Raw genomic sequence first — 20,979 nt, 5'->3', positions numbered from 1 at the left:
CTTATCACCTGTCAATCAAATGACCACCAGTAAATCACATCAAACAACAAATAAACATCCCACCCCTGCCCCCAAGCCCCTCCCCCTACAGTACAACAGACCACTCACTATACTGACAGATAGTAATTGATGGTAACCCATAGTAACCATGTTACCGTAAGCGAGCACCTTATGACATAACGCCCCACTGCACCATGGGAGACAGCTGTGTTTGCGCATGACGGAGCACAGGGTTGGAAACAGCTCATCACAACTGTGTGTGTGTATGTGTGTGCAGCAAACTGTGTAACCCACTAGTGTGACTGACTGCTGTGTAAACCTGGATTGTCTGTGCGCCACGAGACCATGTTAGCCCACTGAAATAAAGACTAGGCTCTCTCTGGGCGCTAACCTGAGTCCTCAGGTCTCAGGCAAGTTACTCGTCATGCTGAACTACCTCCACAACGCTTAACTGTAGAACACTGACCTCTAACCCCTGACCTCTAACCCCTCTTCTACGCTGCACTTAGAGACAGTAGAAAACAAGCTGCTACCTGAAGAGAAAGAAACACTGCAAACTAATGAAACTACTGAACAAAGACCTGGTAGTGACATGTGTGTGTGTGTGTGTGTGTGTGTGTGTGTGTGTGTGTGTAGCACCATAGATTTGATTAACAGGAGGGAGATGTAGAGGAGATTAAGCACCACTGAGTGTTGAAGCACCTTTGTCAACTAGCACCATGGAATCTGAGGTGTGAGTGACAGAGAGACTGGAAGATAGACAGTCCATGTTATCGGAGTATTGTTTTGTGGCTGGATAACAGGTATAGTTTGTGATTGGTTAGCACCAGGGTTGGGGCATATCCTGGCTTGTGATTGGTTAACACCGGGCGGGGCTGGAACCTTTCTGGTTGGGCATTGGCCTGTGGGTCATGGGCGGGGCTCCAGGCTGAGAACTCTTTCAGTTAAGGTGTGTGTGTGTATGTGTGTGTTTGTGTATGTGTGTGTGTGTGTGTGTGTGTGTGTGTGTGTGTGTGTGTGTGTGTGTGTGTGTGTGTGTGTGTGTGTGTGTGTGTGTGTGTGTGTGTGTGTGTGTGTGTGTGTGTATTAGTTGCAGGCGAAGTACTCTTTGAGTGGGGCGAAGAGGTGTCGTATGACTGGAACGCTCCAGGACCGCCCCAACAGACGCTGTCTGGAGAGACGACTCATGTTGGACACATCTGTGTAGTGGACCGGGAACCCAAAAACCCTGCAGAGGTAAGAGGTCAGAGGTTACAAAAGACAAAATATAAAATTAATTGAAATAGTATAACTGTATTGGAGATAGTAGAACTAAAGTAGAGATAGTAAAACTACAGTAGAGATAGTATAACTACAATAGAGATAGTAGAACTACAGTAGACAGTATAACTGTATTAGAGATAGTATAACTAAAGTAGAGATAGTAGAACTACAGTAGAGACAGTATAACTGTATTAGAGATAGTAGAACTAAAGTAGAGATAGTAAAACTACAGTAGAGATAGTATAACTACAATAGAGATAGTAGAACTACAGTAGAGACAGTATAACTGTATTAGAGATAGTAGAACTAAAGTAGAGATAGTAGAACTACAGTAGTGATAGTAGAACTAAAGTAGACATAGTATAACTACAATAGAGACAGTATAACTGTATTAGAGATAGTAGAACTACAGTAGAGATAGTGGAACTACAGTAGAGACAGTATAACTGTATTAGAGATAGTATAACTAAAGTAGACATAGTATAACTACAATAGAGACAGTATAACTGTATTAGAGATAGTAGAACTACAGTAGAGACAGTATAACTGTATTAGAGATAGTATAACTAAAGTAGAGATCGTAGAACTAAAGTAGAGATAGTAGAACTACAGTATAACTGTATTAGAGATAGTAGAACTAAAGTAGAGATAGTGGAACTACAGTAGAGACAGTATAACTGTATTAGAGATAGTATAACTAAAGTAGACATAGTATAACTACAATAGAGACAGTATAACTGTATTAGAGATAGTAGAACTACAGTAGAGACAGTATAACTGTATTAGAGATAGTATAACTAAAGTAGAGATCGTAGAACTAAAGTAGAGATAGTAGAACTACAGTATAACTGTATTAGAGATAGTAGAACTAAAGTAGAGATAGTAGAACTACAGTAGAGATTATAGAACTACAATAGAGACAGTATAACTGTATTAGAGATAGTAGAACTACAGTAGAGATAGTGGAACTACAGTAGAGACAGTATAACTGTATTAGAGATAGTAGAACTAAAGTAGAGATAGTGGAACTACAGTAGAGACAGTATAACTACAGTAGAGATAGTAGAACTAAAGTAGAGATAGTAGAACTACAGTAGAGACAGTATAACTACAGTAGAGATAGTAGAACTAAAGTAGAGATAGTAGAACTACAGTAGAGACAGTATAACTAAAGTAGAGATAGTAGAACTATAGTAGAACTACAGTAGAGACAGTATAACTACAGTAGAGATAGTAGAACTAAAGTAGAGATAGTAGAACTACAGTAGAGACAGTATAACTACAGTAGAGATAGTAGAACTAAAGTAGAGATAGTAGAACTACAGTAGAGACAGTAGAACTAAAGTAGAGATAGTAGAACTACAGTAGAGATAGTAGAACTAAAGTAGAGATAGTAGAACTACAGTAGAGACAGTATAACTGTATTAGAGATAGTAGAACTGAAAAACAGCTAGTATAATAGAGACAGTAGAACCATAGTAGAGCTACCGTAGAGATAGTAGAGCTAGATATAATATAACTAAAGTAGAAAAACAAAAGACAGTAGAAATAAAGATAGGATGACTAGAGTAGAGACGGTATAACTAGAGTAGAGACAGGAGATCTAGAATAGATACAGTAGAACTAGAACAGAGACAGTAGAACTAGAGTAGAGACAACTAGAGATATTAGATCTAGAGTAGACAGCAGAACTAGACAACAGAACTACAGTAGATATAGTAGACCTAGAGTAGAGACAGTAGAACTAAAGTAGAGACAGTTGAACTAAAGTAGAGACAGTAGAACTAAAGTAGAGACAGTAGACCTAGAGTAGAGGCAGTTGAACTAAAGTAGATACAGTAGAGCTAGAGTAGAGATAAAAGAACGAGAAGAGATAGTATAAGTAGAGTAGAGACAGTAGAACTAAAGAGAGAATAGAACTCGAGTAACGATAATAGAACTAGATTAGAGACAGAAAAACTAGAGTAGAAACAGTAGGTCTACAGAAGAGTCAGCAGAAGTAGAGTACAGATAATAGAACTAGAGTAGAGAAGTAGAACTAGAGTAGAGACATTATAACTAGAGTAGAGATAATATAACTAGAGTAGAGACAGTAGACCTTAGCTATGCGCATGGTGATCTTAGGCTTGTGTGGGGCTGCTCGGCCATGGAAACCCATTTCATGAAGCTCCCAACGAACAGTTCTTGTGTTGGCATTGCTTCCAGAGACAGTTTGGAACTAGAAAGTGATTGTTGCAACCAAGGACAGACAATTTTTACGCGCTGTGCATTTCAGCACTCGAAGGTCTCGTTCTGTGAGCTTGTGTGGCCTACCACTTTGCGGCTGAGCTGTTGTTGCTCTTACACATTTCCACATAAAAAATAACAGCACTAACAGTTGACCAGGACAGCTCTAGCAGGGCAGAAATGTGATGAACTGGCTTGTTGGAAAGATGGCATCCCATGTTGGGACCATGTTGAAAGTCACTGAGCTCTTTAGTAAGGCCATTCTACTGACAATGCTTGTCTATGGAGATTGCAAGGCTGTGTGCTCAATTCTATATACGTGTGCAACGAGTCTATATAAAAAAAGCTGAATCCGCTCATTTGTAACAGTTCACAAACTTGAGTGTATATATATATATAAACTCAGCCAAAAAAGAAACGTCCTCTCACTGTCAACTGCTTTTATTTTCAGCAAACTTACCATGTGTAAATATTTGTGTAAACATAACAAGATTCAACAACTGAGACATAAACTGAACAAGTTCCACAGACATGTGACTAACAGAAATTGAATCATGTGTCCCTGAACAAAGGGGGGGGGTCAAAATCAAAAGTAACAGTCAGTATCTGGTGTGGCCACCAGCTGCATTAAGCACTGCAGTGCATCTCCTCCTCATGGACTGCACCAGATTGGCCAGTTCTTGCTGTGAGATGTTACCCCACTCTTCCACCAAGGCACCTGCAAACTTTTTGCAAGTCCTGTCTGGTCCAGCGACGGTGGGTTTGTGCCCATAGGCAACATTGTTGCCGGTGATGTCTGGTGAGGACCTGCCATACAACAGGCCCACAAGTCCTCAGTCCAGCCTCTCTCAGCCTATTGCGGACAGTCTGAGCACTGATGGAGGGATTGTGCGTTCCTGGTGTAACTCGGGCAGTGGTTGTTGCCATTTTGTACCTGTCCCGCAGGTCTCATGTTCAGATGTATCAATCCTGTGCAGGTGTTGTTACACGTGGTCTGCCACTACGAGAACAATCAGTTGTCCATCCTGTTTCCCTGTAGCGCTGCCTTAGGCGTCTCACAGTACGGACATTGCAATTTATTGCTCTGGCCACATCTGCAGTCCTCATGCCTCCTTGCAGTATGCCTAAGGCACGTTCACGCAGATGAGCAGGGACCCTGGGCATCATTCTTTTGGTGTTTTCAGAGTCAGTAGAAAGACCTCTTTATTGTCTTTCATAACTGTTACCTTAATTGCCTAACGTCTGTAAGCTGTTAGTGTCTTAACGACCGTTCCACAGGTGCATGTTCATTAACTGTTTAATGATTGTTTATGGTTAATAGAACAAGCATGGGAAACAGTGTTTAAACCCTTCACAATGAAGATCTGTGAAGTTATTTGGATCTTTACTAATTATCTTTGAGAAACAGGGTCCTGAAAATGTTTCTTTTTTTTTGCTGAGTTTATATTCACATGCGCACCGCACACATAGCCTTGTTTTAGCAGGCGTCAGTGTGCATTTTTGGCATGGAGCAGCTCACAGAAGAATAACATCGGTAGCCGGTAGGGTAGGAAAGACGTTAAAATGCTAATTTAGGCAAGAATGGGTATACAAAGCAAGTATTTAACCTCTCTTGGGTAGGGAGCAGTATTTTTTCACATCCGGATGAAAAGTGTGCCCAAAGTAAACTGCCTGCTACTCAGGCCCAGAAGCTAGGATATGCATATAATTGGTAGATTTGGATAGAAAACACTCTAGTTTCTGTTAAAATTATGTCTCTGAGTATAACATAACTGATATGGCAGGAAAAACCCAGAGGACAAACCATCCCCCCCAAAAGAATTCAGCCTACCACTGTTTTCAATGGCTGTCACTTTTATTATAAGGTGAAATCCTCCCAGATTGTAGTTCCTAGGGCTTCCACTAGATGTAAACAGTCAATGGTTTTTGGAAAAATGGGCTAGAAATTGTAGTTTTTCTAGGTGGCTCCCATTTTGGCTGTAGTGTTTCCAAGCGCGTGGAAGAGCGCCTTCCTTTTGAATTTTTCTCCGGTAAAGACAATAATGATTCTCCGTCTTAAATTTGATTGTTTATAATGTATTAGGGTACCTAAGTTTTGATTATAAATGTTGTTTGACTTGTTTGGAAAAGTTATTAGTAACGTTTGGGATTCATTTTCTATGCATTTTGATGGAGGGAAACTGGGTGGATTATTGACTGGCCCTAGCCCTCACCCTCCAATCCAACAGGTCCCAGATGTGCTCAATGGGATTGAGATCCGGGCTCTTCACTGGCCATGGCAGAACACTGACATTCCTGTCTTGCAGAACATCACGCACAGAACGAGCAGTATGGCTAGTGGCAATGTCATGCTGGAGGGTCATGTCAGGATGAGCCTGCAAGAAGGGTACCACATGAAGGAGGAGGATGTCTTCCCTGTAACGCACAGCATTGAGATTGCCTGCAATGACAACAAGCACAGTCCGATTATGCTGTGACACACCGCCCCAGACCATGACGGACCCTCCATCTCCAAATCGATCCCGCTCCAGAATACAGGCCTCGGTGTAACCCTGGGCATCATTCTTTTGGTGTTTTTCAGAGTCAGTAGAAAGGCCTCTTTAGTGTGCTAAGTTTTCATAATTGTGACCTTAATTGCCTTCCGTCTGTAGGCTGTTGGTGTCTTAATGACCGTTCCACAGGTGCATGTTCATTAATTGTTTATGGTTCATTGAACAAGCATGGGAAACAGTGTTTAAACCCTTTACAATGAAGATCTTTGAAGTTATTTGGATTTTAACTAATTATCTTTGAAAGACAGGGTCCTGAAAAAGGGACGTTTCTTTTTTTGCTGAGTTTATATACTACCGTTCAAAGGTTTGGGGTCACTTAGAAATCTCCACATTTATTGTCCATTAAAATAACATAAAATTGATCAGAAATACGACATTGTTAATGTTGTAAATGACTATTGTAGCTGGAAACGGCAGATTTTTATGGAATATCTACAGTGGGGCAAAAAAGTATTTAGTCAGCCACCAATTGTGCAAGTTCTCCCACTTAAAAAGATGAGAGAGGCCTGTAATTTTCATCATAGGTACACTTCAACTATGACAGACAAAATGATTATTTTTTTTCCAGAAAATCACATTGTAGGATTTTTAATGAATTTATTTGCAAATTATGGTGGAAAATAAGTATTTGGTCACCTACAAACAAGCAAGATTTCCGGTTCTCACAGACCTGTAACTTCTTCTTTATTTTAGAGTGACCAGACGGAAGCCACTCCTCAGTAAAAGGCACATGACAGCCAGCTTGGAATTTGCCAAAACGAACCTAAAGGATTCTCAGACCATGAGAAACAAGATTCTCTGGTCTGATGAAACCAAGAGTGAACTCTTTGGCCTGAATGACAAGCGTCACGCCTGGAGGAAACCTGGCAAAATTCCTACGGTGAAGCATGGTGGTGGGGATGTTTTTCAGCATCAGCAACTGGGAGACTAGTCAAGATTGAGGGAAAGATGAACAGAGCAAAGTACAGAGATATCCTTGATGAAAACCAGCGAGACTGTGCAGCGATTCTTCCCATCCAACCTGACAGATCTTGAGAGGATCTGCAGAGAAGAATGGGAGAAACTCCCCAAATACATGTGTGCCAAGCTTGTAGCGTCATACCCAAGAAGACTCCAAGCTTGTAGCATCATACCCAAGAAGACTGGAGGCTGTAAACGCTGCAAAAGGTGTTTCAACAAAGTACTGAGTAAAGGGTCTGAATACTTATGTAAATGTGATATAGGGTATTGTTTGTAGATTGATGAGGGGAAAAAACAATTTAATACATTTTAGAATAAGGCTGTAATGTAACAAAATGTAGGATAGGGGTCAGGGGTTACCTCACCATCGCAGTTTAGTTAGGTCAGGCATCAGGGGTTACCTCACAATCTCAGTTTAGTTAGGTTAGGGGTCAGGGGTTACCTCACCATCTCAGTATAATTAGGTTAGGGGTCAGGGGTTACCTCTCCATCTCAGTATAGTTAGGTCAGGGGTTACCTCTCCATCTCAGTATAGTTAGGTCAGGGGTCAGAAGTTACCTCTAGATCTCAGTATAGTTAGGTCAGGAGTTATCTCTCCAACTCAGTATAGTTAGGTCAGGGGTTACCTCTCCATCTCAGTATAGTTAGGTTAGGGGTCAGGGGTTACCTCTCCATCTCAGTATAGTTAGGTCAGGAGTTACCTCTCCATCTCAGTATAGTTAGGTCAGGGGTCAGAAGTTACCTCTCCATCTCAGTATAGTTTGGTTCGGGGACAGTGGTTACTTCTCCATTTCAGTATAGTTAGGTCAGGGGTCAGAGGTCACCTCTCCATCTCAGTATAGTTAGGTCAGGGGTCAGGGGTTAACTCACCATCTCAGTATAGTTAGATCAGGAGTTACCACTCCATCTCAGTATACTTAGGTCAGGGGTCAGGGTTACCTCTCCATCTCAGTATAGTTAGGTCAGGGGTTACCTCCCAATCTCAGTATAGTTAGGTCAGGGTTACCTCTCCATCTCAGTATAGTTAGGTTAGGGGTCAGGGGTTACCTCTCCATCTCAGTATAGTTAGATTAGGGGTCAAGGGTTACCTCTCCATCTCAGTATAGGTAGGTCAGGGGTTACCTCCCAATCTCAGTATAGTTAGGTCAGGGGTTACCTCTCCATCTCAGTATAGTTAGATTAGGGGTCAAGGGTTACCTCTCCATCTCAGTATAGGTAGGTCAGGGGTTACCTCTCCATCTCAGTATAGTTAGGTCAGGGGTCAGGGGTTACCTCTCCATCTCAGTATAGTTTGGTTAGGGGTCAGGGGTTACCTCTCCATCTCAGTATAGTTAGATTAGGGGTCAAGGGTTACCTCTCCATCTCAGTATAGTTAGGTCAGGGGTTATCTCTCCATCTCAGTATAGTTAAGTCAGGGGTTACCTCTCCATCTCAGTATAGTTAGGTTAGGGGTCAGGGGTTACCTCTCCATCTCAGTATAGTTAGGTCAGGGGTTACCTCTCCATCTCAGTATAGTTAGGTCAGGGGTCAGAAGTTACCTCTCCATCTCAGTATAGTTTGGTTCGGGGACAGTGGTTACTTCTCCATCTCAGTATAGTTAGGTCAGGGGTCAGAGGTCACCTCTCCATCTCAGTATAGTTAGGTCAGAGGTTAACTCTCCATCTCAGTATAGTTAGGTTAGGGGTCAGGGGTTACCTCTCCATCTCAGTATAGTTAGATCAGGAGTTACCACTCCATCTCAGTATACTTAGGTCAGGGGTTACTTCTCCATCTCAGTATAGTTAGGTCAGGGGTTAACTCTCCATCTCAGTATAGTTAGGTTAGGGGTCAGGGGTTACCTCTCCATCTCAGTATAGTTAGGTTAGGGGTCAGGGGTTACGTCTCCATCTGAGTATAGTTAGGTCAGGGTTACCTCCCAATCTCAGTATAGTTAGGTCAGGGGTTACCTCTCCATCTCAGTATAGTTAGGTTAGGGGTCAGGGGTTACCTCTCCATCTCAGTATAGTTAGATTAGGGGTCAAGGGTTACCTCTCCATCTCAGTATAGGTAGGTCAGGGGTTACCTCCCAATCTCAGTATAGTTAGGTCAGGGTTTACCTCTCCATCTCAGTATAGTTAGATTAGGGGTCAAGGGTTGCCTCTCCATCTAAGTATAGGAAGACTAGGGGTCAAGGGTTACGTCTCCATCTCAGTATAGGTAGGTCAGGGGTTACCTCTCCATCTCAGTATAGTTAGGTCAGTGGTTACCTCTCCATCTCAGTATAGTTTGGTTAGGGGTCAGGGGTTACCTCTCCATCTCAGTATAGTTAGATTAGGGGTCAAGGGTTACCTCTCCATCTCAGTATAGGTAGGTCAGGGGTCAGGGGTTACCTTTCCATCTCAGTATAGTTAGGTCAGGGGTCAGGGGTTACCTCTCCATCTCAGTATAGTTAGGTTAGGGGGTCAGGAGTTAGCTTTCAATCTCAGGATAGTTTGGTTAGGGGTCAGGGGTTACCTTTCAATCTCAGTATAGTTAGGTCAGGGGTCAGGATATAACTTTCCATCTCAGGATAGTTTGGTTAGGGGTCAGGGGTTACCTTTCAATCTCAGTATAATTAGGTCAGGGGTTACCTCTCCATCTCAGTATTTTGTTAGATTAGGGGTCAAGGTTTACCTCTTCATCTCAGTATAGTTAGGTTAAGTTAGGTTAGGGGTCAGGGGTTAGCTCTTCATCTCAGTATAGTTAGATCAGGGGTCAAGGGTTACCTTTCCATCTCAGTATAGTTTGGTCAGGGGTCAGGGGTTACCTCTCCATCTCAGTATAGTTAGGTTAGGGGTCAGGGGTTACCTCTCCATCTCAGTATAGTTAGGTTAGGGGTCAGGGGTTACCTCTCCATCTCAGTATAGGTAGGTCAGGGGTCAGGGGTTACCTCGCCATCTCAGTATAGTTAGGTCAGGGGTCAGGGTTACCTCTCCATCTAGGTATAGTTAGGTCAGGGGTTACCTCTCCATCTCAGTATAGTTAGGTCAGGGGTCAGGGGTTACCTCTCCATCTCAGTATAGTTCGGTTAGGGGTCAGGGGTTACCTCTCCATCTCAGTATAGGTAGTTCAGGGGTCAGGGGTTACCTCTCCATCTCAGTATAGTTAGGTCAGGGGTCAGGGGTTACCTCTCCATCTAGGTATAGTTTGGTCAGGGGTTACTTTTCCTTCTCAGTATAGTTAGGTCAGGGGTCAGAGGTTACCTCTCCATCTAGGTATAGTTAGGTCAAGGGTTACCTCTCCATCTCAGTATAGTTAGGTTAGGGGGCAGGGGTTACGTCTCCATCTCAGTATCGTTAGGTCAGGGGTTACCTCTCCATCTCAGTATAGTTAGGTTAGAGGTCAGGGGTTACCGCTCCATCTCATTATAGTTAGGTCAGGGGTTACCTCCCAATCTCAGTATAGTTAGGTCAGGGGTTACCTCTCCATCTCAGTATACTTAGGTTAGGGGTCAGGGGTTACCTCTCCATCTCAGTATAGTTAGATTAGGGGTCAAGGGTTACCTCTCCATCACAGTATAGGTAGATTAGGGGTCAAGGGTTACCTCTCAATCTCAGTATAGTTAGGTCAGGGGTTACCTCCCAAACTCAGTATAGTTAGGTCAGGGGTTACCTCCCAAACTCAGTATAGTTAGGTCAGGGGTTACCTCTCCATCTCATTATAGTTAGGTCAGGGGTTACCTCCCAATCTCAGTATAGTTAGGTCAGGGGTTACCTCTCCATCTCAGTATCGTTAGGTTAGGGGTCAGGGGTTACCTCTCCATCTCAGTATAGTTAGATTAGGGGTCAAGGGTTACCTCTCAATCTCAGTATAGTTAGGTCAGGGTTACCTCCCAAACTCAGTATAGTTAGGTCAGGGGTTACCTCTCCATCTCAGTATAGTTAGGTCAGGGTTAACTCTCCATCTCAGTATAGTTAGGTCAGGGGTCAGGGGTTACATCTCCATCTGAGTATAGTTAGGTCAGGGTTACCTCCCAATCTCAGTATAGTTAGGTCAGGGGTTACCTCTCCATCTCAGTATCGTTAGGTTAGGGGTCAGGGGTTGCCTCTCCATCTCAGCATAGGAAGATTAGGGGTCAAGGGTTACCTCTCCATCTCAGTATAGGTAGGTCAGGGGTTACCTCTCCATCTCAGTATAGGTAGGTCAGGGGTCAGAGGTCACCTCTCCATCTCAGTATAGGTAGATCAGGAGTTACCACTCCATCTCAATATACTTAGGTCAGGGGTCAGGGGTTACCTCTCCATCTCAGTATAGTTAGGTCAGGGGTTAACTCTCCATCTCAGTGTAGTTAGGTTAGGGGTCAGGGGTTACCTCTCCATCTCAGTATAGTTAGGTTAGGGGTTACCTCCCAATCTCAGTATAGTTAGGTCAGGGTTTACCTCTCCATCTCAGTATAGTTAGATTAGGGGTCAAGGGTTGCCTCTCCATCTAAGCATAGGAAGATTAGGGGTCAAGGGTTACGTCTCCATCTCAGTATAGGTAGGTCAGGGGTTACCTCTCCATCTCAGTATAGTTAGGTCAGTGGTTACCTCTCCATCTCAGTATAGTTTGGTTAGGGGTCAGGGTTACCTCTCCATCTCAGTATAGTTAGATTAGGGGTCAAGGGTTACCTCTCCATCTCAGTATAGGTAGGTCAGGGGTCAGGGGTTACCTTTCCATCTCAGTATAGTTAGGTCAGGGGTCAGGGGTTACCTCTCCATCTCAGTATAGTTAGGTTAGGGGGTCAGGAGTTAGCTTTCAATCTCAGGATAGTTTGGTTAGGGGTCAGGGGTTACCTTTCAATCTCAGTATAGTTAGGTCAGGGGTCAGGATATAACTTTCCATCTCAGGATAGTTTGGTTAGGGGTCAGGGGTTACCTTTCAATCTCAGTATAATTAGGTCAGGGTTACCTCTCCATCTCAGTATTTTGTTAGATTAGGGGTCAAGGTTTACCTCTTCATCTCAGTATAGTTAGGTTAAGTTAGGTTAGGGGTCAGGGGTTAGCTCTTCATCTCAGTATAGTTAGATCAGGGGTCAAGGGTTACCTTTCCATCTCAGTATAGTTTGGTCAGGGGTCAGGGTTACCTCTCCATCTCAGTATAGTTAGGTTAGGGGTCAGGGGTTACCTCTCCATCTCAGTATAGTTAGGTTAGGGGTCAGGGGTTACCTCTCCATCTCAGTATAGGTAGGTCAGGGGTCAGGCGTTACCTCGCCATCTCAGTATAGTTAGGTCAGGGGTCAGGGGTTACCTCTCCATCTAGGTATAGTTAGGTCAGGGGTTACCTCTCCATCTCAGTATAGTTAGGTCAGGGGTCAGGGTTACCTCTCCATCTCAGTATAGTTAGGTTAGGGGTCAGGGGTTACCTCTCCATCTCAGTATAGGTAGTTCAGGGGTCAGGGGTTACCTCTCCATCTCAGTATAGTTAGGTCAGGGGTCAGGGTTACCTCTCCATCTAGGTATAGTTTGGTCAGGGGTTACCTTTCCTTCTCAGTATAGTTAGGTCAGGGGTCAGAGGTTACCTCTCCATCTAGGTATAGTTAGGTCAGGGGTTACCTCTCCATCTCAGTATAGTTAGGTTAGGGGCAGGGGTTACCTCTCCATCTCAGTATCGTTAGGTCAGGGGTTACCTCTCCATCTCAGTATAGTTAGGTTAGAGGTCAGGGGTTACCGCTCCATCTCATTATAGTTAGGTCAGGGGTCAGGGTTACCTCCAATCTCAGTATAGTTAGGTCAGGGGTTACCTCTCCATCTCAGTATACTTAGGTTAGGGGTCAGGGGTTACATCTCCATCTGAGTATAGTTAGGTCAGGGGTTACCTCCCAATCTCAGTATAGTTAGGTCAGGGGTTACCTCTCCATCTCAGTATCGTTAGGTTAGGGGTCAGGGTTACCTCTCCATCTCAGTATATTTAGATTAGGGGTCAAGGGTTGCCTCTCCATCTCAGCATAGGAAGATTAGGGGTCAAGGGTTACCTCTCCATCTCAGTATAGGTAGGTCAGGGTTACCTCTCCATCTCAGTATAGGTAGGTCAGGTGTTAGGGGTTACCTCTCCATCTCAGTGTAGTTAGGCCAGGAGTCAAGGGATATCTCTACATCTCAGTTTAGTTAGGTCAGGGGTCAGGGGTTACCTCTCCATCTCAGTATAGTTAGGTTAGGGGTCAGGAGTTACCTCTCCATCTCAGTATAGTTAGGTCAGAGGTCAGGGGTTACCGCTCCATCTCAGTATAGTTAGGTCAGGGGTCAGGAGATACCTCTCCATCTCAGTATTGTTAGGTCAGGGTTACCTCTCCATCTCAGTATAGTTAGGTCAGGGGTTACCTCTCCATCTCAGTATAGTTAGGTAAGGGGTCAGAGGTTAACCTCTCCATCTCAGTATAGTTAGGTCAGGGTTACCTCTCCATCTAAGTATAGTTAGGTCAGGGGTCAGGGTTACCTCTCCATCTCAGTATAGTTAGGTCAGGGGTCAGAGGTTACCTCTCCATCTCAGTATAGTTTGGTCAGGGGTCAGGGGTTACCTCTCCATCTCAGTATAGTTTGGTTAGGGGTCAGGGGTTACCTCTCCATCTCAGTATAGTTAGGTCAGGGGTCAGGGGTTACCTCTCCATCTCAGTATAGTTAGGTTAGGGGCAGGGGTTACCTCTCCATCTAGGTATAGTTAGGTCAGGGGTTACCTCTCCATCTCAGTATAGTTAGGTCAGGGGTCAGTGGTTACCTCTCCATCTCAGTATAGTTAGGTTAGGGGTCAGGGGTTACCTCTCCATCTCAGTATAGTTAGGTCAGGGGTCAGGGGTTACCTCTCCATCTCAGTATAGTTTGGTCAGGGGTTACCTTTCCTTCTCAGTATAGTTAGGTCAGGGGTTACCTCTCCATCTCAGTATCGTTAGGTCAGGGGTTACCTCTCCATCTCAGTATAGTTAGGTTAGAGGTCAGGGGTTACCGCTCCATCTCATTATAGTTAGGTCAGGGGTCAGGGTTACCTCCAATCTCAGTATAGTTAGGTCAGGGGTTACCTCTCCATCTCAGTATACTTAGGTTAGGGGTCAGGGGTTACCTCTCCATCTCAGTATAGTTAGATTAGGGGTCAAGGGTTACCTCTCCATCACAGTATAGGTAGATTAGGGGTCAAGGGTTACCTCTCAATCTCAGTATAGTTAGGTCAGGGGTTACCTCCCAAACTCAGTATAGTTAGGTCAGGGGTTACCTCTCCATCTCATTATAGTTAGGTCAGGGGTTACCTCCCAATCTCAGTATAGTTAGGTCAGGGGTTACCTCTCCATCTCAGTATCGTTAGGTTAGGGGTCAGGGGTTACCTCTCCATCTCAGTATAGTTAGATTAGGGGTCAAGGGTTACCTCTCAATCTCAGTATAGTTAGGTCAGGGGTTACCTCCCAAACTCAGTATAGTTAGGTCAGGGGTTAACTCTCCATCTCAGTATAGTTAGGTCAGGGGTCAGGGGTTACATCTCCATCTGAGTATAGTTAGGTCAGGGGTTACCTCCCAATCTCAGTATAGTTAGGTCAGGGGTTACCTCTCCATCTCAGTATCGTTAGGTTAGGGGTCAGGGGTTACCTCTCCATCTCAGTATATTTAGATTAGGGTCAAGGGTTGCCTCTCCATCTCAGCATAGGAAGATTAGGGGTCAAGGGTTACCTCTCCATCTCAGTATAGGTAGGTCAGGGGTTACCTCTCCATCTCAGTATAGGTAGGTCAGGTGTTATTTAGGGGTTACCTCTCCATCTCAGTGTAGTTAGGCCAGGAGTCAAGGGATATCTCTACATCTCAGTTTAGTTAGGTCAGGGGTCAGGGGTTACCTCTCCATCTCAGTATAGTTAGGTTAGGGGTCAGGAGTTACCTCTCCATCTCAGTATAGTTAGGTCAGAGGTCAGGGGTTACCGCTCCATCTCAGTATAGTTAGGTCAGGGGTCAGGAGATACCTCTCCATCTCAGTATTGTTAGGTCAGGGGTTACCTCTCCATCTCAGTATAGTTAGGTCAGGGGTTACCTCTCCATCTCAGTATAGTTAGGTAAGGGGTCAGAGGTTAACCTCTCCATCTCAGTATAGTTAGGTCAGGGGTTACCTCTCCATCTAAGTATAGTTAGGTCAGGGGTCAGGGGTTACCTCTCCATCTCAGTATAGTTTGGTTAGGGGTCAGGGGTTACCTCTCCATCTCAGTATAGTTAGGTCAGGGGTCAGGGGTTACCTCTCCATCTCAGTATAGTTAGGTTAGGGGGCAGGGGTTACCTCTCCATCTAGGTATAGTTAGGTCAGGGGTTACCTCTCCATCTCAGTATAGTTAGATCAGGGGTCAAGGGTTACCTTTCCATCTCAGTATAGTTTGGTCAGGGGTCATGGGTTACCTCTCCATCTAGGTATAGTTAGGTCAGGGGTTACCTCTCCATCTCAGTATAGTTAGGTCAGGGGTCAGTGGTTACCTCTCCATCTCAGTATAGTTAGGTTAGGGGTCAGGGGTTACCTCTCCATCTCAGTATAGTTAGGTCAGGGGTCAGGGGTTACCTCTCCATCTCAGTATAGTTTGGTCAGGGGTTACCTTTCCTTCTCAGTATAGTTAGGTCAGGGGTCAGAGGTTACCTCTCCATCTAGGTAAAGTTAGGTCAGGGGTTACCTCTCCATCTCAGTATAGTTAGGTCAGGGGTTACCTCTCCATCTCAGTATAGTTAGGTCAGGGGTCAGGGGTTACCTCTCCATCTCAGTATAGTTAGGTCAGGGGTCAGGGGTTACCTCTCCATCTCAGTAAAGTTAGGTCAGGGGTCAGGAGATACCTTTCCATCTCAGGATAGTTTGGTTAGGGGTCAGGGGTTACCTTTCAATCTCAGTATAGTTAGGTCAGGGTTCAGGAGATACCTTTCCATCTCAGGATAGTTTGGTTAGGGGTCAGGGGTTACCTATCAATCTCAGGATAATTAGGTCAGGGTTACCTCTCCATCTCAGTATTTTGTTAGATTAGGGTCAAGGGTTACCTTTCCATCTCAGTACAGTTAGGTTAGGGTTCAAGGGTTACCTCTCCATCTCGGTATAGTTACATCAGGGGTTACCTCTCCATCTCAGTATAGTTAGGTTAGGGGTCAGGGGTTACCTTTCCATCTCAGTATAGTTAGATTAGGGTTCAAGAGTTTCCTCTCCATCTCAGTATAGTTAGGTCAGAGGTCAGGGGTTACCGCTCCATCTCAGTATAGATAGGTCAGGGGTCAGGAGATACAACTCCATCTCAGTAAGGTTAGGTCAGGGGTTACCTCTCCATCTCAGTATAGTTAGGTCAGGGGTTACCTCTCCATCTCAGTATAGTTAGGTTAGGGGTCAAGGGTTACCTCTCCATCTCAGTATTTTGTTAGATTAGAGGTCAAGGGTTACCTTTCCATCTCAGTATAGTTAGGTTAGGGGTCACAGGTTACCTCACCATCTCAGTATAGTTAGGTCAGGGTTCAGGAGTTACCACTCCATCTCAGTATACTTAGGTCAGGGGTCAGGGGTTACCTCTCCATCTCAGTATCGTTAGGTCAGGGGTTACCTCTCCATCTCCGTATAGTTAGGTTAGGGGTCAGGGGTTACCTCTCCATCTCAGTATAGTTAGATTAGGGGTCAAGGGTTACCTTTCCATTTCAGTAGAGCTAGGTTAGGGGTCAGGGGTTACCTCTCCAACTCAGTATTTTGTTAGATTAGGGTCAAGGGTTAGTATAGTTAGGTTAAGTTAGGTTAGGGGTCAGGGGTTAGCTTTTCATCTCAGTTTAGTTAGATCAGGGGTCAAGGGTTACCTTTCCATCTCAGTCTAGTTTGGTTCGGGTTCAGGGGTTACCTCTCCATCTCAGTATAGTTAGGTCAGGAGTTACCTCTCCATCTCAGCATAGTTAGGTTAGGGGTCAGGGGTTACATCTCCATCTGAGTATAGTTAGGTCAGGGGTTACCTCCCAATCTCAGTATAGTTAGGTCAGGGGTTACCTCTCCATCTCAGTATCGTTAGGTTCGGGGTCAGAGGTTACCTCTCCATCTCAGTATAGTTAGATTAGGGGTCAAGGGTTGCCTCTCCATCTCAGCATAGGAAGATTAGGGGTCAAGGGTTACCTCTCCATCTCAGTATAGGTAGGTCAGGGGTTACCTCTCCATCTCAGTATAGTTAGGTTAGGGGTCAGGAGTTACCTCTCCATCTCAGTATAGTTAGGTCAGGGGTCAGGAGATACCTCTCCATCTCAGCTCAGTATAGTTAGGTCAGGGGTCAGGAGATACCTTTCCATCTCAGGATAGTTAGGTTAGGGGTCAGGAGTTACCTCTCCATCTCAGTATAGTTAGGTCAGGGGTTACCTCTCCATCTCAGTATAGTTAGGTCAGGGGTCAGGGGTTACCTTTCAATTTCAGTATAGTTAGGTCAGGGGTCAGGAGATACCTTTCCATCTCAGGATAGTTTGGTTTGGGGTCAGCAGTTACCTTTCAATCTCAATATAATTAGGTCAGGGGTTACCTCTCCATCTCAGTATTTTGTTAGATTAGGGTCAAGGGTTACCTCTCCATCTCAGTATAGTTAGGTTAAGTTAGGTTAGGGGTCAGGGGTTAGCTTTTCATCTCAGTTTAGTTAGATCAGGGGTCAAGGGTTACCTTTCCATCTCAGTATAGTTTGGTTCGGGGTCAGGGGTTACCTCTCCATCTCAGTATAGTTAGGTCAGGAGTTACCTCTCCATCTCAGTTTAGTTAGATCAGGGGTCAAGGGTTACCTTTCCATCTCAGGATAGTTAGGTTAGGGGTCAGGGGTTACCTTTCAATCTCAGTATAGTTAGGTCAGGGGTCAGGGGTTACCTCTCCATCTCAGTATAGTTAGGTCAGGAGTTACCTCTCCATCTCAGTTTAGTTTGGTCAGGGGTTACCTTTCCTTCTCAGTATAGTTAGGTCAGGGGTCAGAGGTTACCTCTCCATCTAGGTATAGTTAGGTCAGGGGTTACCTCTCCATCTCAGTATAGTTAGGTCAGGGGTCAGGGGTTACCTCTCCATCTCAGTATAGTTAGGTTAGGGGTCAGGAGTTACCTTTCCATCTCAGGATAGTTTGGTTAGGGTACAGGGGTTACCTTTCAATCTCAGTATAGTTAGGTCAGGGGTGAGGATATACCTTTCCATCTCAGGATAGTTTGGTTAGGGGTCAGGGGTTACCTTTCAATCTCAGTATAATTAGGTCAGGGGTTACCTCTCCATCTCAGTATTTTGTTAGATTAGGGATCAAGGGTTACCTTTCCATCGCAGTAGAGCTAGGTTAGGGGTCAGGGGTTACCTCCCCATCTCAGTATTTTGTTAGATTAGGGGTCAAGGGTTACCTCTTCATCTCAGTATAGTTAGGTTAAGTTAGGTTAGGGGTCAGGGGTTAGCTCTTCATCTCAGTATAGTTAGATCAGGGGTCAAGGGTTACCTTTCTATCTCAGTATAGTTAGGTCAGGAGTTTCCTCTCCCTCTCAGTATAGTTTGGTCAGGGGTTACCTTTCCTTCTCAGTATAGTTAGGTCAGGGGTCAGAGGTTACCTCTCCATCTCAGTATAGTTAGGTCAGGAGTTACCTCTCCATCTCAGTATAGTTTGGTCAGGGGTTACTTTTCCATCTCAGTATTTTGTTAGATTAGGGGTCAAGGGTTACCTCTCCATCTCAGTAGAGTTTGGTTAGGGGTCCGGGGTTACCTTTCCATCTCAACATAGTTAGGTCAAGGGTCAGGGGTTACCTCTCTATCTCAGTATAGTTTGGTTAGGGGTCAGGGGTTACCTTTCCATCTCAATATAGTTAGGTCAGGGGTCAGGGGTTACCTCTCCATCTCAATATAGTTAGGTCAGGGGTCAGGGGTTACCTCTCCATCTCAGTATTTTGTTAGATTAGGGGTCAAGGGTTACCTCTCCATCTCAGTAGAGTTTGGTTAGGGGTCCGGGGTTACCTTTCCATCTCAACATAGTTAGGTCAAGGGTCAGGGGTTACCTCTCTATCTCAGTATAGTTTGGTTAGGGGTCAGGGGTTACCTTTCCATCTCAATATAGTTAGGTCAGGGGTCAGGGGTTACCTCTCCATCTCAGTACACCAGAGTATGTCCTCCTTGTTGTCCATGTAAACAGGGAAGTGTTGATCCTTCCCCTGCTTCACTGAGTTCGAACGCGTTGTTATTGTACGCACCTTCCCAAACTACAACAGATAAATATAGGGTTCTGTTCAGGAGGGGACCCAGACTCAATTTTACCTGTCCCAAATATAACCCAAAGAACAGAAATAGGACAGCACTACAGTGAATAAATGTATTGCCTCATGAACGTTTGGGGTATGAGCCCTTCTTCAATGGCTATCATTGTCACAACCACCAGACCTCACAGGTGGGCATCATGAAACATTCCCAGTCAGTACTGGCCCAATCATGGGATCCCAGCAGAGAGAGCTGTGGGGGAAACATGGCAATCAAATAAAGATCTACTGAACAAAAATATTAACACAACATGTCAATGATTTTTCTGAATTACAGTTGATATGAGGAAATCAGTCAATTGAAATAAAATCATTAGGCCCTAATCTATGGATTTCACATGCCTGGGAATACAGATATGCATCTGTTGGTCACATACATTTAAAAACTAAATGGGCCTCATAATGGGTCTCAGGATCTCGTCACTGTATTTCTGTGCATTCAATTGCCATCGATAAAATGCAATTGTGTTCGTTGTCCGTCCATGACTGTTCATGCCATAACACCACCGCCACCATAGGGCACCCTGTTCACAACGTTGACATCAATCAGCAAACCGCTCGCCCACACAACGCAAAACACATGTTCTGCGGTTGTGAGGCTGGTTGGACGTACTACCAAATTCTCTCAAACGATGTTGGAGGCGGCTTATGGTAGAGAAATGAACATTAAATTATCTGGCAACCGCTGCGGTGGACATTCCTGCAGTCAGCATGCCAGTTGCACCTTCCCTCAAAACTTGAGACATCTGTGGCATTGTGTTGTGTGACAAAACTATACATTTTAGAGTGGCCTTTTATTGTCCCCAGCACAAGGTGCACCTGTGTAATGATCATGCTGTTCAATCAGCTTCTGAATATGCCACACCTGTCAAGTGGATGGATTATTTTGGTAAAGGAGAAATGCTCACTAACAGGGATGTAAACAGAACAAAAACTAGAAAAATACCATTCCTTATTAAGGCCTGCTGGGGCAAAGGAGACCAAGCTATTCACTCTGTCTCTCATTTATCCCTGTCTCCTCCCCTATGTAAGGTCATTCATCCCTGTCTCCTCCCCTATGTGAGGTCATTTATCCCTGTCTCCTCCCCTATGTGAGGTCATTTATCCCTGTCTCCTCCGCTATGTGAGGTAATTTATCCCTGTCTCCTCCCCTGTGTGAGGTCATTTATCCCTGTCTCCTCCCCTATGTGAGGTCATTTATCCCTGTCTCCTCCCCATATGTGAGGTCATTTATCCCTGTCTACTCCCCTATGTGAGGTCATTTATCCCTGTCCCCTCCCCTATGTGAGCTCATTTATCCCTGTATCCTCCCCAATGTGAGGTCATTTATCCCTGTATCCTCCCCTATGTGAGGTCATTTATCCCTGTCTCCTCCCATATGTGAAGTCATTTATCCCTGTCTCCTCCGCTATGTGAGGTTGGTTGAAAATACAACCAAAAAAAAGTAAGAGATAAGAATAACAAATAATTAAAGACCAGTAGTAAATAACAATAATGGGGCAAAATACAGGGGGTACTGGTACAGAGTCAATGTGGAGGCTACACACAGGGTATTACGGTACAGAGTCAATGTGGAGGCTATATACAGGGTATTACGGTACAGAGTCAATGTGGGGACTATATACAGGGTATTACGGTACAGAGTCAATGTGGGGACTATATACAGGGTATTACGGTAAAGAGTCAATGTGGAGGCTATATACAGGGGGTACTGGTACAGAGTCAATGTGGAGGCTACACACAGGGTATTACGGTACAGAGTCAATGTG

At 44.5% G+C, this 20,979-nt stretch overlaps 1 protein-coding gene across 1 annotated transcript in view; it reads right to left on the bottom strand.

Moving 5' to 3' along the window:
- Positions 1 to 261: 261 nt before the first annotated feature.
- The window catches only part of LOC112235697 (DNA (cytosine-5)-methyltransferase 3A-like), a 43,419-nt gene continuing 22,701 nt past the window's right edge, over positions 262 to 20,979 (bottom strand). Inside the window, exons 7-8 of the mRNA XM_042321297.1 lie at positions 19,038 to 19,156; positions 262 to 1,228 (exon numbers count right to left, since the gene is read on the bottom strand). Of these exons, the coding sequence (XP_042177231.1) occupies positions 1,087 to 1,228; positions 19,038 to 19,156 (261 nt within the window). The 3' untranslated portion in view covers positions 262 to 1,086. The remainder of the gene's footprint in view (positions 1,229 to 19,037; positions 19,157 to 20,979) is intronic.

Source organism: Oncorhynchus tshawytscha, linkage group LG05 (genome assembly GCF_018296145.1).
Source record: "Oncorhynchus tshawytscha isolate Ot180627B linkage group LG05, Otsh_v2.0, whole genome shotgun sequence".
Lineage (NCBI taxonomy): Eukaryota > Metazoa > Chordata > Actinopteri > Salmoniformes > Salmonidae > Oncorhynchus > Oncorhynchus tshawytscha.
Note: the sequence above shows the minus strand (reverse complement) of the source record. Positions and strands in the feature narration are given on the sequence as shown.